The sequence below is a fragment of the Lemur catta genome, chromosome 8, assembly GCF_020740605.2.
Source record: "Lemur catta isolate mLemCat1 chromosome 8, mLemCat1.pri, whole genome shotgun sequence".
NCBI lineage: Eukaryota > Metazoa > Chordata > Mammalia > Primates > Lemuridae > Lemur > Lemur catta.
In genome coordinates this window covers 93,026,089-93,043,950 of record NC_059135.1, presented here as the reverse complement: position 1 = coordinate 93,043,950, position 17,862 = coordinate 93,026,089, and the positions used below count along the sequence as shown (strand labels likewise).

At 35.6% G+C, this 17,862-nt stretch overlaps 1 protein-coding gene across 2 annotated transcripts in view; it reads right to left on the bottom strand.

Annotated features, from left to right (window-relative positions):
* Window positions 1-17,862, bottom strand: part of PTPN4 (protein tyrosine phosphatase non-receptor type 4) — a 183,759-nt gene that overhangs the window by 55,204 nt on the left and 110,693 nt on the right. For both annotated transcript variants that reach the window (XM_045559157.1, XM_045559158.1), the window contains 2 exons: window positions 8,280-8,368; window positions 1,326-1,389 (listed from right to left, as the gene is read on the bottom strand). In XM_045559157.1, the coding sequence (XP_045415113.1) occupies window positions 1,326-1,389; window positions 8,280-8,368 (153 nt within the window). The remainder of the gene's footprint in view (window positions 1-1,325; window positions 1,390-8,279; window positions 8,369-17,862) is intronic.

Here is a 17,862-nt window from a genome sequence, read left to right as displayed (position 1 = left end):
ATAATAGGAGGCAAATTAGGAAAGTTGACTTCTATAGTGCCATCTATAATTAAAGTAAAATATTTGTTCTGTAGTTTCTAGATAACAAGGTATATTTTAAATCTCTGAACATTTATTGAAACATGTACAAGAATGTTCATTAGCAGCATTAGTCATAATATCCCTAATCTGGAAATCGAAAAACTGTCCACTAACAGAAGAATGAATAATTCATGGTATATTCATTCAGTGAATACAACACATAAATAGAACAAATAATGAATAATTCATGGTATATTCATTCAGTGAATACAACACATAAATAGAACAAATTAATATGTGCAACAACATGGATGAATTTCACAAAAAATGTTAAGCGAAAGAAGACGGTTCAAAAATAAACAAACCTATGGTAATACAAATGAGAAGTAATGTTTACCTTTTGGGAGTGTTAATAACTGGAAGTGGACATGAGCTCCACCAGCAACATTACCAGCTTCTGTGATGCTGGTAATGTTCTATATATTAATCTGGGAGGTGCTGATATGGGTATGTTCACTTTATCAGGTTGTATACTTAAAATCTGTATACTTTTTCAATAAAAATTATCTTGAAAGAAAAAGACTTCCATATTTTGAGAACATAAATGACAAACCATAGTCACTTAGTAAATCAATATCCTGATACAGTGCAGCTAATTCAAACACACTGTTAAAGTTTCAAATACATTTTATACACATAAATGCATACAATCTTGGAACCCACATTAATTTGCCAAGATTTTTCAGATTTCTAAGAAATAGTGTAAATCAAAAGAAAAGTTTAATTTGATGAAATTGATAACATCCTTTACAAGATGAGACCGTTTATAACACTGTATTTTTCATGACAACTCATTTTATTGTACTTAATATATAAAAAGGCTACTACCATTCTAACATAGGGAGGAAACGTTACAAATTCATGAACTAGAAACGAAACACTCAGCTTCCCTAAAATGAAATGAGCTTTTATATGAAGATTTAGATTTAATACAAAAAAAAATATGCTCAGTTACTGCCCTCATGAATGGACCCTGAGGATTGACAATGATCATCATATGTGAGAAATTAGTTTCTAAGTTAAAGAGAGCGCGAAGGGAAGTCTAGAAGAACTTTACATCAGAACCACAGACACAGTGGAGAAACAAATACGCTTTATCATGAAAAGTGTATTCATTACCTCAGTAGGTAGTATTAACTAACAGTATTAATCACACTTTGACTTGGCCTAATAGAAAAGTTCTGTCATGAATGATAGCCTTAAAAGAATTCATTTATATCAATAATTAACAGATCAATACTCACCAATTCTTTTCTAAGTTGAATAAAAAACTGTTTGCACTTAAAAGAAATTTTTACAATCTTCAACCTAGACAAAAGAAAATGAATTGCAGTATGTGAAGTATTGAATAAAGATTAAAATATTAACAAATAAAAAATTATAAAATAATCTTTTAAGTATATATTGCACAAAGTACATACAGAATCTAAAGTTTTGGTGCTTCATGGAAAAACAATTAGAATCTGTGTTCAACTGAGAAAAATTTTGTCAGAATATCTTTTGTGAACTATACATTTCCCAATTTTATATCTATAGAAATACTTCAAAACATGTCACAAATGAAAATTTCAAGTAATATTATTAATGTAGTTGTCTACTCTTTAAAACTATAAGCAATGTTTGAAAAATGTAAGATTTCATGGTTTTATGCAATGACCCTAAAAACACTTTAATTTTTAAAGGCATAATATTTTAAATTTTATCTTTCTATATTGTTTTCCTTCTTACCTGCAACCCATACGATGCATAGTTCTCAAACCTTCATTAGTATATTCAATATGAGCCAAATTGATTTGCCTCATCATAACCACATAATAAGTAACACTCAGATCTTTTGTTAACCTTAAGACTTAAGGATCATGGGGCCAGAGATTTGATCTTACTTAGCAAACGTTGCTTTGGAATCCTGTTCCAATTTTCCAAGTAAATATTTTCACAGTAACTCTAAGTTTGGATCGTCATGACTCATGGCCCTATATATCCAAGAAGCTCTCAGCATTCCCAAATAATCAACTTTTCACACCTCAATCACTTGAGGCAAACGTATGAGTCAGTTTCAAGCATGAATGTTTAGAGTGGAGAGAAGAGATATGCTTAGGTTTTTGGTTTGAAAAATTTTATTTTTGAATCCTGAGCTTTCACTGGACAGAGACATGAAAACATGGGGAAATTCTTCTGTCATAAGACAGAGGGGATTATTTCCAGAAAGTGAAAAAAATCACTGGGTAAAACATAGATTGCATTTATGGAAAAAAGGAAGCCGTGTGCCTCAATTCAAAAAATAATATAAAGACATACATATATTTTAGAAGTTATAAATTATTTCCATTAAGAGCCATCAAACTAGCAACAAATAAAAACAAAAAACTAATAATTTCAAAATGATCAAGAGAAAGAAAACCTGAGTCAGATTCAAATCACCTTAATTTCAAAAATCTCAAAAAAGCATCAAGCAACGAATTAAAATCCTTACACTGGATGCTCCCTTTAACATAAAGTCTATTTTGTAATGGTTGTATTGCATTTTCTGGTAAATATATTCTGTATGATTTTTATTCTGTACTTACAGCTATAAAGTTTTTTTTTTAGGAAAATTTCAAAGTATGAATAAAAATCTTTGAAATAATATCTATTTTGTACAGTAATAATATAGCTATAACAGTTTTCTTTTGGTTTCTATATCCCTGGTTTATCTTTTTCAATGCTTTTACTTTAACACATTGTTTCTTTATATTTTAGGTATGTTTCTAATAAATAGTATACAGGTTGATTTTTAACCAGTTTGAATAATCCAGAACAGATAAATGAAAGATCAATAAGCACATGAAAAGATGCCAAATATCATTAGCCATTAAGGAAATGCAAATAAAAACTACAATGAAATACTACTTTATGCCCCCAGAATGGCTATAATCAAAAATAAAGAGGCCAGGCGTGGTGGCTCACATCTGTAATCCTAGCACTCTGCGAGGCCGAGGCGGGTGGATCGTTAGAGCTCAGGAGTTCCAGACCAGCCTCTGAGTAAGAGCGAGACCCCGTCTCTACTAAAAAATAGAAACAAATTAGCTGGACAACTAAAAATATATAGAAAAAATTAGCCGGGCATGGTGGCACATGCCTATAGTCCCAGCTACTCGGGAGGCTAAGCCAGGATTGCTTGAGCCCAGGAGTTTGAGGTTGCTGTGAGGTGATGCCACGGCACTCTACCACCCTGGGCAACAGAGTGAGACTCTGTCTCAAAAAATAACATAACATAACATAATATAACATAACATAACATAACATAAATAAAGATAACAAGTGCCAGAGAGAACGTGGAAAAATTGAGCCTGCATACACTGTTGGTGGGAATGTAAAATGATATAAACAGTTTGAAAACGTTTTAACAAACCCAGTAATTTGGCCGGGCGTGGTGGCTCACGCCTGTAATCCTAGCCCTCTGGGAGGCCGAGGGGGGTGGATCGCTCGAGGTCAGGAGTTCGAGACCAGCCTGAGCAACAGCGAGACCCCGTCTCTACTAAAAACTAGAAAGAAATTATCTGGCCAACTAAAAATCTATATAGAAAAAATTAGCCGGGCATAGTGGCGTATGCCTGTAGTCCCAGCTACTTGGGAGGCTGAGGCAGTAGGATCGCTTAAGCCGAGGAGTCTGAGGTTGCTGTGAGCTAGGCTGACGCCACGGCACTCATTCTAGCCTGGGCAACAAAGCGAGACTCTGTCTGAAAAAAAAAAAAAAAAAAAAAAAAAAAAAAAAAAAAACCCAGTAATTCCACACTAGGTACATACTCAAGAGAAATGAAAACATTTGCCCACACAAAATCTTGTACATGAATGCTCACAGCAGCATTATTCTTAATGGCAAAAAAAGGGGAAAAAACTGATGAACTGATAAACAAAATGTGGAATAATCACAGAATGGAATATCATTCAGCAATAAAAAGGAATGCAAAACTTATACATGCTACAGCATGAACCTCAAAAACATTATGCTAAATGAAAGAAATCAATCACAAAAGATCACATAGTATATGAAGTCATTTAATGGAATAGTCAGGATAGGCAAATCTATAGAGAAAGAAAATGATTAGTGATTGCCTAGAACTGAAGGTGGGTGAGAGGCAGAGAAGGGGATATGGAATGACTCCTAATGGTTACAAGGTATGTTTGGGAAAATGAAAATGATTCACAATTAGATTATGGTGATGTTGTACTCTACAAATATACAAAACCCATTAAATTGTATGGTTTAATATGCATATTTATAGTACATAAATTATAACAATAAAGTTGTTTAAAGATCCAGATTGATAATCTGTGCCTTTTAATTTAAAGATTCAACACATTCACAGTTTTAGAAATAGCTGACATATTTGACTTTATCTCTGCCATAATATTTTTTTGCTATTTGTCCAATTTTTTGCTATTTTTTCTGTGTTTCTACTGGAATGGCAATTATGTAATCATATAATCATTTTCTATGCTTTAATGCCTATCTTTCACATGGTTTTGAGTGTTTATTTTTCCCATTTATTTTAACCATTTTATTATGCATAATTGACATGCAACAAATTGTACATATTTACTATATATAATTTGATAAGCCTAACATACATATATATATATACTTATAAAACCATCATCACAATCAAGATAGTAGAACATAATTATCACCCCCAAAGATTCCTCCTATCACATTGTAATCCTCCTCTAGAACCCCAACACGCTTAACCCTCCCCCATCCAGGTAACCACTGATCAACTTTCTGTCACCAAAGTTCGTATTTTCTAGAATTTATATAAATGAAACCATATAGTACTCTTCTTCATCTGTCTTCTTTCACTCAGCTTAATTATTTAAAGATTGATCTGCATTGTTATGTTTTTCAGCAATCCTTTTCTCTTTCTTGCTGAAGAGCATTCCATTTTAGGGATATACCACAATATGGATGAATATAGCCATCACTTCACAATGAATATTTAAGTTGTTTCTAGTTTTTGACTATTACAAATAAAGTCACAATGAACATTTGTGTGCAAGTCTTTGTACAGACATTTGCTTTAATTTCTCTTGGTTAAATATGAGGAGTGGAATGGCTAGGTTATATGGCAGACATATGTTTAACTTGGTAAGAAACTATAAAATAATTTTCCAAACTGGTTGGACCATTGTGCATAATAAGTAGTCATTCTATTCTTTTTTTTTTTTTCCTTGCTCTGTCACCCCAGGTAGAGTGCAGTGGCGATAGCCTAGCTCGCTGCAACCTCAAATTCCTGGGCTCAAGTGATACTCCTGCCTCATCCTCCAAGCAGCTGGGACTACAGGCACATGCCACACTGGGTGAACCCTTGGGGCCCTGAGTGGTCACATGGGAGAGTGCTGGCAGTGGTGGAGGCAAGCTGGACGGGCTGGTCTCTGGGAACCTGGGAGGTGTCCATGGGGGGCAAGGTGGTCCCATCCTTAGGTCCCTGAAAGGCACATGCATGGGCCAGTGGCTGCAGGCAGAGCAGGCCAACCTTTGACCATCTGACATCATACAAGGGTGGCAGCTGGGGGCGGGGTGGGTTAATCCTCAAGCTCCTAAATGATGTGTGTGGCAGCTGGTGGGCCAGTTCTGTCCTCAGGACCCTGATGGTGTGCAGCAGTGGCAGTGGATGGGGAAGTTCAACACCAAGCTCCTAGATGGCATGCTTAGGTGGTGGCAGCAATAGTAATGGGTAGGGAGGGTCTGTCCTCAGGCCATGAGGTAGGCCAGGGCAAGCAAGTCCTCAGGCTCCCTTGAAAGTGTGTGCAGGTGCATAGAGGTCCTGCCACTGAAGGGGTGGGGTTGCTGTTAGTGACAATGTCCCTAGGCAGGCAGCTATCAAGCTCAGGGGAGTGCATGGCTCCCTTTGTCCTGGGGACAGCCTCTCTGGTACACCATACTGCCCATTCTTGGGGCAAAAGACACTGTGGGGCCTAAATTTACTAGGGACCTTGTTGCACCACTGGGTCCAGATGATGTTGCCACTCTGCAGCCTCCTGTGTGGACGTTGGGGTTTGTCAGCTAGGTCTCAGGAATGTGGAGATGCAGGGGCTGTTGGGTCCCAGGGCAGGATATATTCTGGTGGCTACTGGGCTCTCAAAATGGCTCTGTGCTGGAGCTGACTGGGTCTCAGGGGGTTATGTGGGGACTAGCAGGAACTTCCTCTCTGAAGTAATGCCATGGTGTGAACTCCAGGCAGCTCCCTATGCTACACTCAGGGCCCATGAGGGCCAGGGGGCTCTCTCGTGGAGAGGACTGCAGGAATCTGAGGTGGGAATGTGGCCCACTGGGGATCTCTCATTTACCTTTTGCCCCACAATGGGAAGTTTCTCCTGGCTCTGAGCCATTCCTAACCAAGCCAGCTGCTTTGCTTATCTCTCTTTCCATGCTGCAGAAGTTCCTTGTTACTTCCCTGATGAATTTCAGTGTTTTCTCTTAGATGTTCTATTTGATATGTGTTTACCTAGTTACTGTTGTGGTCCTTCTTTGTGGAGGAGGCGAGTGCTGAGTGACTCTAGTCAACCATCTTAAAGCCCCCTCTCTGCTTTTCTTTATGTCAATCCAAATTTCTGTCTAATATTATTTTCCTTTTCTCTGAAGAACTTCTTTTAACATTTGTCACATGGCAGGTCTACTGGCAACAAATACCCTCAATTTTTGTCTGTCTGTGAAAGTCTTAATTTATTTTTCACTTCTGAAGGATAACTCTGCTAGATATAGAATTCTAGGTTGGTAGGTTTTTTCTTTCAGCACTTTAAAATATTTTACTCCATTCTTTTCTTGTGTGCATGGTTTCTTAAGAGAAATCCAATGTAATTTTTATCATATTACCCTGTGGGAAAAGTGTTTTTCAAGTTTTGCTTCTTTCAAGATTTTCTCTTTGTCTTTCATTATCTGCAGTGTGAATACAAAATGTGTAGGTGTGGATTCTTTTGGTATTTGACCTGCTAGGTGTTCTCAACTTTCCGGATCTGTGATTCAGTCACTGCCATGAATTTTGGAAAACTTTCAGCCACTATTTCTTCAAGTATTTCTTCTGTTCTTTATTCTCCTCCTGGTATTCCCATTACAAGTCTTAAATATTCTGTTTTTTCTTTTTTTTCTCTTTGCTTTTCAGTTTGTGAAGTTTCTACTGACGTATCTTCAATCTCACTGATTCTTTCTCATGTAACAACCTACCGATAAGAACATCAAAGGCATTTGCAGTGTTTTTGATTTCTAGCCTGCCTGTTTGATTCTTTCACAGGATTTCCATTTCTCTGCTTACATTATCCATCTGTTCTTGCATGTTGTACCATTTTGATTAGAGCCCTTAGTAAATTAATTGTAATTATTTTAAATTTCTAATATAATAATTCTAAAATCTCTTCCATATCTGAGTCTGGTTCTGATATGCTTGCTTTGCCTCTTCAAACTGTTTTTGACTTTCCGTATGCCTTGTAATTTTTTGTTAAATGCTGGATATGATATACTGGGTAAAAAGAACTAGAGTAAATAAGCTTTTAGTGTGAAGTTTTATGTTTGTCAAGGTACAAGGCTATGTGTCCTGTTTTTTGTAAATAAATTATAGGTGTCGAGAGTTTACGATTTTCTCTAGTATCCTTGTTTTTTTAATCTTCAAGTTGTTTTGGGGTTTCCCTATAAACTTCTGAATAATCTGAGCCTTGCAGCTTTCAGTTGTGATCCCATTATTATATAAGAGCCCTGCTGATGTGGCAGAAAGCAGGGGAATGGGAGGAATCATTCATTCATCCTAAAATTAAGTCTCAGTGGTTGAGTGGTCTGTGCCCCTTTGGCAGTGACCTTTAGTGTTTCTCAGGTCATTCCCTCCTTATATAAGACAATCCCCTGCTTTGATTAGCTTCTGATAAAACCTATGTTATTTAGGTGCTGGTAAAGTAGTTGTCCCTGAGGTCAGGCCTTCCTTAAGGAGAATAGAAAGCTCTGAACATCTTTCAAATCTCTCTAAGAGAAAAATTAAGTAATAAGTAATTTTGAAATAAATAAATTATTTTGGTATCTTCTGGTAGGTTTCAAGTAAGTGGGATAAAGTATAAGTTGTATCACACAAGTAAACTGACAACATTAGAATAGTTCAACAGCTACTTTCTATAATATAAATTATTATATTTGGCAATTTAGTGGTAAAAGCAAAAGTATCAATGGAAGTTCTTACCATGGAAAAGTATTCATTCGTACCCTGTTCTTATAAATCAGAATTCCACCTGACATCACTCCAATCATAATTTCATTGTTACTTTGATCCTTCAAAAAAAAAAGGCTTTGTTAGAGATATTTTTAAAACTAAGTTTTTTTAATACAACGCGACATTTTTAAAGGTAGCACAGAATTGTATAATACTTATAAACTCAAATGGTTAATTGTTACCACACAAAAATAAAGAACAAACTTCAAACCAAATTTAAATGTTTCATTAATAAAATTTATTAATCTAAAATAAAAATGATCTCAGGATTTCTAATAATTAATGACTAGAACTGACTTTTTGGCGTAGGAAGCTAAAATCCAGAAATCAAAGGCCTTCTTTTTGTAAATGATGACTTACTATCCATTTTTCCATTTCTAAAACTATTAAGATCCAATCACTGAGTAAATGTGATGCTAAGATTGCAAAAATGAATAAAACATGAAGGAGTTCAGAGTTTGGTAAAGGGGAACCTGTAACAAAACAATATTTAAAACATAACGAGAAGTCTTACATAACACATTAGAAACATCACAGGAGTACAGAGAAGAGAAAAATTCTTGGAGAGTATGGAAGACTCCAGAGAAGAAAATTTGAATTGTGCCTTGAAGAATGAGTTAGAGTTTTCATAATGAATGGCTCAATTTGAATAGCTAACCTGCATTAATTAGAGAATGGGTAGAATAAAAATACTTTTCTTAGATGCTAACGAACCTTGAAACAATTTTGCTTCTTCATTTGAAACATTCTACAGGCAACCTAATACAGCAAGCATGCTTTTACCTCCTAACATTCATTTGCTCAGAAGACAGAATTAATGAAAATATAAACAAGATTTTATAATCATTTTCTTAAAATAAATCCTTTAAAATGTAGTTTCAATAACTTCTAATTATATAAAATCTTATTAAATCCATCTGTTAGGTAGGTATTACATAAGTGGTCAATGCAACAGTATACATTAATTTATCTGGCTGTTTTTCCTTATTTACCAATAACCAGCACTGCTGTACACTATTATGAATCTTAGATCAAGTTTTAAAGGACATCAACTACAAGGTTGGATCAAGATGGCAGACTGAGCCTAAAACATGGAAGAGTAAATTACATGCTCCTATCAGCCCTTCTGCCCTCAACTTTATAAAACATCAGATATAGGAAAAGAGAAAGAATCTATAATAATTGAAAACAATCTATAACATTTGAACATATGTTACCAATGGACCAGACATTTTGAAGACTCCTTAAAGACATAAAGTGGGTAAGATTAGATTTACAGAAAGAGAAGAAAACAAAAATAGTCCAAGAAACCACAACTCAAACTACGCACAAAAGAGAGATTGCTCTATGTGGAGGTAGAAACAGAAACAAAGTCTATAAGTGCACAGACAATGGATAAAAGAAATAAAAGGGCCCTCAAATTACTGTCAGGATGATCAGGTAGGGAGCAGCTAAGGTAATTAGCTCCTACCAATCCCACAATTCCACCCTAACTGGATTAAGCTATAGGAAATAGAAGTGTGTGTAGCCTGTCTAAAATAACAACTGTGGACACTGGGGATAGGGAATTAGAATTCAGAATGATCCCCAGAAGGGATGGATTGAGAACCCCACACTGAATAAGGCAAACTACAGACACGCTTTACCTGGCCAACATATTCCTTACCTCTTCTACAATCTACTAAGGCAGGCTACAGTAAAGAGATATTCCTATAATAGCTATACCACTGGGTAAGTGAATAGTAAAAGGGAAGTGACTCCTTATAAAATCATTCAAGTGAATAATTAAAAACAAAAAGAATTAGGACATCTCTATTTGGCATCCTCCAGTGAATTAATGGGGATCTAGGCATTGAGCATAAATGGCTGCTAGCATCAAAAAAGATAAAAAACCAGGTATTATGCTCCTCCTGACAAAAGAACATAATAAAGAGATCAATCCTGAATCTGACCATGCCTCTGGATCAAGCTCCTAATCTGGGGGGAATATAGAAGACAGCAAAACATGTTGAACTGCATCATGAATACATGATCAACAAAATCCAGACTGTAAGAAACTACAGGTGAAATGATCTAGGTCTTCACTAGGTAAATTCTAAGAAGTGTAAGGAAAGAAGGAATAAACTGTAGATTAAAAGAGATTTAAAATTATCTGCTTAAAAAACACACAAAAAACAACAAGACCAAGCTATAGTATGTAGGAAGGCACACTTGGGTGATAAAAATCTTAAAAACAACAACAATAAAATACTGCATAGGAAGGAGCTGTTATTGGAAGAAGGCTTCTGGAGTAGGCAACAAAGTTCTACTGCTTGAGCTGGGTGGTAGTTACAAGGATGTTCACCTTACAACAATTCACTAAAATATACATGTCTATGTTTGATTTTACAATAGCAGCCTTAAAAACAGCAATGAAAAAGGACAATGGGAGGCTGAGGCAGGAGGATTGCTTGAGGAGTTTGAGACCAGCCTGAGCAAGACAGAGACCTCTACTAAAAATAGAAAACATCAGCCAGGCAACTAAAACTAAAAAAAAAAAAAAAAAAAAAAAAAATTTAGCTGGGCATGGTGGTGGGTCCCTGTAGTCCCAGCTACTCGGGAGGCTGAGGCAGGAGGATCGCTTGAGCCCAGGAGTTTGAGGTTGCTGTGAGCTATGATGACATCACTGCACTCTAGCCCAGGCAACAGAGCAAGACTCTGTCTCACAAAAGGATGAGAACTAGGATGAATATGAATAGATACTGTATTATTTTCTAAAATATCCCACTTGTTCATTTTACTTTCCTTTGTGGCATATAGACGCCTTCCCCATCTTTCCTTTGGAGACTATTACTCTGTACACAAATTAATTAGTCAAAGCTATTTAAATATTCCAACCTCTCTATTGTCACATATTAAGAGAACAATAACTCACACTCAGTAAAATTTTATGGCGTGTGGATGGGAACAAATTTAATTTTAAGTGGTACAGGGCAGCTGTTAAAAATAATTATCTTGATTATTTGTAATTATTAATGCAAAATGACATACAGTTATCAAGTAAAAGTTCAAAGACTCCCCCCCACCTTGCCTGCCTCTTTCCTTCATTTCCAGAGATAACCACTATTAACATGTTGGTGTATATTATTCTATACTTTTATGTTTCTACAAATATTTCTAACACTTCTATAAATATTTTAACACATTAACTACCATGTAATTGTATTTAACTCATGCAAATTTTGAGCTCAGGGCCTCGTGAAGCAAAACCTGGGCAAAACCCTGAAGTTGGTTCATGGAAATCTTACTTATTGATGTTCTTATTGTTATAATTAATATTGATGATTTAATTTTAAAAATGTGGATTAAATGAATAGAAGTCAATAAATTTCTTTTTTCCGTTTACCTTTAAATTATACTTAAGCCTGACAAATCAAGAAAAACACTGTACCTTTATGAACTATTTTTCAAGTTTTCACATTACTTTTTATATTATTTTTCAAGTTTTTATATCACTTTTTTAATCAAAAAATACACAAAATAATAAAAAATAAATTTTTCATTAAATAAGAAAGGATCATTTTATTTTCCAAGTTTTTATCCTATTTTCATAACAATACACCATGGCCCCAAGGAAAAAATTTTTTTTCCCTAGTGTGGCAGTTAATGTGTTAAAGGATAGAGTGTCTCAGAGATGAGAGGAGAAGTGATCAAAGATTATATTCTTATTAATATTTACCCTCTAAAAGGATTATACCAATTTATGTTTTAACAATGGATCAGAGCATCCATTTTCCCATACTCGGACCAAAATGGATACTTTTAATCCTTTGAATTTTTGCTAATTTGATATCTCATTGTTGTCCTCATTGTTATGTTTTAGATTATTAGGAATAACAATTATATAATATGGTCACTTGTATTTCTCCTATAAAATGCTTATTGTATTTATTTTTCCTATATTTCTAACTTTTATAAAGTTATCCTTTGTGGAAACTCTTTATAGAACATGGATATTTAAAAAATTTCTGTAACATATATTGAAATTATTTTACCTTTTAGCTTTATGTTTTCTTATTTATCATTAGTCTAAATTTTTCATGTATATATATTTTTAATGTAGTTAGGCATAAAGACATTAGGCTTATATATTCACTGATTAAAAAAAAGTCTGTGTGCCTTACATAGGCTCCAGAGCATGAGAACATAAACAACTTAGTGAAAATGAAAACAAGCAGTGATCTACTCATGCTTTCATAAAGATGTTTGACACATAAAGATGGATGACAAAAAATAAAGTAATGCTACACCTAGAGAGGTAACGAGTGAAAATACATAGAATTATGAAAAACCATTGTGTGATTTGAATGCTCTAGGGTGACATGGATCAAGTCATATATACAGCTCCATTCTGACAGAAGAGATCCTTTTCTCTGTTCCAAGGGATTACATTTAAAATTATTTGATTACTCTAACCAAGGTGTCAAAAAGTCTTCAAATACATGAAGATTAAAAATGAAGTTTTAGAAATAAGCTATAAATTGGTTCTTAAATACAGAAATAGGTATCATATTGTCAAGTTACTAAATTTCCTATTTTTCTTGTCTGTAAAGTGGAGATAATAATACTCCTACCTCACAGGGTTGTTTTACGGAGTAAGTAGAACTAATATATACAAAGCTCTAGGAAAAGTGTCTGGCACTTAGTAAATGCTGTATTGGTGTTTCCTGTTATTATTACTTGTGTCCTGCAGAGCAAAATCCTTCAAAAGTACCATTGTCATAGCTTTCTTGAATTTTTTTTCTCATCAGCTTCTGGCCATCACTATACCTCCAAAACTGCTCTTACAAAGTCACCAGTGACTTGTATTTTTCTAATCCAGTTCTCTGTTTTCATTTTACTTATTGGCATCATCTGACATGGTTGACCACTCTCAACTCACTAGGCTTCAAAGATACACAATTGTGTCTTTTACAGAAAGACTTTACTTCTATCTAAATGGCTGTTCCTTCTTGGTCTCCTTTCCTGGTTCTTCCTCATCTCTCCAACTTTAAAACTTTTAAGTATTCCAGCTTTGAGGACCTCTTCTCTTCAATGTCTCCTAGATATGCACCCTTAGTGGTCTCATCTCATGGTTTTAAATATTAACCCTAAGCTGACAATTCCCAAATGTGTATCTCTAGTCCAGACCTTTCCTTTGAACTCCTGGTCCATAAATTGAATTGCCTACCCTTGTTCACTGGGATTTGTAAAAAGTTTTTTCAAATATAACATGACCCAATGCTAATTCTAGACTCTCACTCCTTAAGCCTGCTGCTTCTCCCTGGTCTTTCTCAACTTAGTGAACATTCAGGCCAAAAATGTTGGAATAATTCCTGAATCCTTTTACTCTCACACCCTGTAGCCAGTAGATCAGTAAGAGCTGTCACTTCCACATTCCAAATAAATTCAGAATCTGATTACTTTTCACCACCCTACTGCTACAACCATCATGACCTCTCACCTGGATCACTATAACAGTCTCTTAACCGGCCTTTTCCCTTAGTGTCTTTAGTCTACTCTCAAAACAGCAGCCACTGTTAGTTCTTAAAAATGTAAATCACAATATGTGTTATCTCCTCAAAACTCTTTAACAGCCTTGCTTATAATTAAAAGCCAAAGTCCTTAAAATGTCTTATAAAGTCCTGGTCTGCTTTTTTTTTTTTTTTGAGACAAAGTCTCACTCTGTTGCCCAGGGCTAGAGTGCCCTGGCGTCAGCCTAGCTTACAGCAACCTCAAACTCTTGGGCTCAAGTGATCCTCCTGCCTCAGCCTCCCGAGTAGCTGAGACTACAGGTATGTGCCACCATGCCCAGCTAATTTTTTCTATATATTTTTAGTTGTCCAGTTAATTTATTTCTATTTTTAGTAAAGATGGGGTCTCGCTCTTGCTCAGGCTGGTCTCAAACTCCTGACCTCCAGCAATTCTCCTGCCTCTGCCTCCCAGAGTGCTAGGATTACATGCGTGAGCCACTGCGCCCAGCCCCTGGTCTGCTTTGACCTTATCTCCTAATACTCTCCTCTCTTTGCTCACAGTACACCAGCCATAATGGTCTCTTTGCTATTACTTGAACTGCTACAAACACTGTTTCATGGTCTTTCACTGGTGTTTCCTCTGCTTAGAATGATCGGCTCCCAGATGTTTGCATGGTGCTCCTTCAGGTCTGTTTACCTTCTCAGTTAGGCTTTCCTTGACACCCCATTTTTGGTTGTCCCAATTCCCTTTCTCAGATTAATTTTTCTCCATAACATCTATTGCTTTATGACATATTACCTATTTAAATTTTTTAAAATTTGAAGTACAATATACATTTATACATTTGTTTAAAATGCACGAATCTTAAATGTACAATGCAAAATTTTACACATGCATATACATACCTATACACACTGCTTTGTAACTACCACAAACCAATATACAGAACATTTGCAAAAACGCAGAAGTCTCCCTCATGAGTCTCCCAGTTAATAACATTCCTCCAGCGATGACTGCTATTCTGACTTCTATCAATATAGACTGGTATTTTGCCTGTTACTGAACTCTATTTCCATGGAATCACATACTATATACTCTGATATAATTGTTTGTTTATAGTCTTGTCTTGTTCACCAAAATGCAAACTTCATGAGGGTTAGATTTTATCTACTTATTCACTGCTGTATCTACAGTGTCTATAAACAGGACCTGAAACATAGTAGGTGCTACATAAATATTCACTGAATGAATGAATAATCAAAATACCATAATTAAGTTTACCTTTTCTTGAAACTCTGAAGGGCACAAGTTATTTTGGTAGAATTATCTCCATCACTATTACAAATATCTATGCAAATAAGATATTCATGACTAAGCCTAAACTTGGTTAGAATTGTTTTAGGGCTAATTTAGAGCATCTTATACCTAATTAAAAACCTAAAGCCAAGCCTTCTGTGGTCACATTTATATTTAGATAACTAAGAATGAAAGCTTCTTAGGCAAACATAGTTAATATTATACAAACACTGTTATAAGAGATTTTGGAAAAGACAAAACTACAGTACCAGAGAATAAACTGGTAGCCACCGGGGATTGGGGTGAGCGGAAACTTTGACTACAAAGGAACAGCATGAACATGTTTTTTTTTTTTTTTTTTTAAGACAGAGTCTTGCTCTGTTGCCCGAGCTAGAGTGAGTGCCGTGGCGTCAGCCTAGCTCACAGCAACCTCAAACTCCTGGGCTTAAGCGATCCTTCTGCCTCAGCCTCCTGAGTAGCTGGGACTACAGGCATGCGCCACCATGCCCGGCTAATTTTTTCTATATATATATATTTTTAGTTGGCCAAATAATTTGTTTCTATTTTTAGTAGAAACGGGGTCTCACTCTTGCTCAGGCTGGTCTCGAACTCCTGACCTTCAGCAATCCACCTGCCTCGGCCTCCCAGAGTGCTAGGATTACAGGCGTGAGCCACCTCGCCCAGCCTGAACATGGGTTTTTTTAAGGTGATGAAACTGTTCTGTATTCTGATGTGGTTGGTAGTAATTATAAGAATCCATATACACATTATAACTCACAGAATTAAACACAAAAATATCTACTTACTATGTTATTTTAAAAATAATATATCCTTTTGCTACCTTCCCAGAAATCTTCTTTTCTTTTCCTTTTTATCCTTAAGTTGTCATTCATTTTTACTTTTCTACAATTCTCTATTCCTTTATTCATAAAATCTTCTAGCTATACTAAATGTTGTTTATATTTTCAAACACGCCATGTTCTTTCTTGATTTCAGGTCTTCATTCATGCTGACAGCTCTGAAAACCATTCCCTTGGCTCATTTTTACTCATTCTTCTGGCTTCAGTAAATATATTACTTCCTTAAGAAGCATTCCCTACCCTCTGCTTGTAGGCTACCCATGTGCCTGCCATATGATTCCACAGCATTCTGTACTTTCCTCTTCATATCCTCACCTATTTAATTGTTCATACATGTTCCAGTTCTCTCTCCCCTACTATCCTGTGAGCTCCATGAAGGCAGGGATGTTTAATGTTTTGTTCGCTAAGTAATCCTTAGTGCCAATATTGTACAAGGCGCATAACAGAACCACCACAATGAATGCTCTGTGCTCATCTACCTTTTTTTCCTTTTATTCTTTTTTTTTTTTTTTTTTTGAGACAGAGTCTCACTTTGTTGCCCGGGCTAGAGTGCCGTGGCATCTGCCTAGCTCACATGTCCTTCTTTCTTGATGGCAGAAAATCTCCCTTCATGTTCACTGAACATTTGTACATTTTCTTCTTAAGTTCTTAGTATCCACATACAAGAAAAACACTCCTTCCTAGCTTCTTCTTTTCTGTACAAAATATGTTTCTAACTAACTTTGGCCATTTTAAACGTAAATTCCTTTAATCTGGTACTCTACATTTAGGGCTGAGAAACAGTTTTATAATCTAATAATTTAAACAAAAAAGACCTACCTTAATCAAATCAATAAATAACAATATGGTTAATTATGTATGCAATCTAGCCTTGTTATTTAAATTTTTAAGAAAGTCTAACACTCTGTATTTCACTGATGGCCATCTCTGCAATTAGAAAATTGCATTTAGAAAACCGTTAAGGACTAAAACAACTAATTTTGGCTGTCTTTTTATTTTTAACCACAGCTAATTCACATATTTAAGGTTCCATCAGTTTTAAATTTTACTATGATAAAAAACAAACTCTAGGTGCACAAATACTGATCACTACATTATACTCTGGAGAATCGTGTTCAAAAGTAATAGGTCCCAAATAAAGAAGGATAGTAAGGGGGTATATCTTTTTTGTTTGTTTGTTTGTTTTTCTGAGACAGAGTCTCAACTCTGTCACCCTGGGTAGAGTGCAGTGGTGTCTTCATAGCTCACCGAAACCTCAAATTCCTGGGCTCAAGTGATCCTTCTGCCTCAGCCTCCCAAGTAGCTAAGACTACAGGCATGAGCCACTACACCTGGCTAATTGTTTCTACTTTTAGTAGAGACGGGTTCTCACTCTTGCTTAGGCTGGTCTCAAACTCCTGAGCTCCAGCAATCCTCCTGCCTCAGCCTCTGAGAGTGCTAGGATTACAGGCATGTGCCACTGCGCCCAGCCAAAGGAGCATATTTTAAAGAAAGCAAAAAGTTCGTGACAGACACATTTTGAATGGAATAAGAAAAACACTCAGAATTACAAGATATAATCATTTAAGGAAAACAACTCATCTGATCTTTTAAAGGAGAGATTGACATAGGCTTTATGAAACATAAGAACTAAAGTAAAGCTCTCCTCCAAGAACATGGTCAGGTAAGGTCCTGAGTATAAAACCATTATATGAAATAGAACTTTGAGTACTTAAACAACTATCTGCCTGTGTACCTGTGAGTGTCTATGTATTAAAATAAATTCAAAATAATTATCTAAGAAAAATCTTTCCCTTTCAGGCTGATATTCTTATTAGGCTTAATAATTTATCCCAAGAGAATATAAACCCTATTGCCAACTCAATCTACTATTATCTACAATTCCACTTTTCACTGGTTATGGA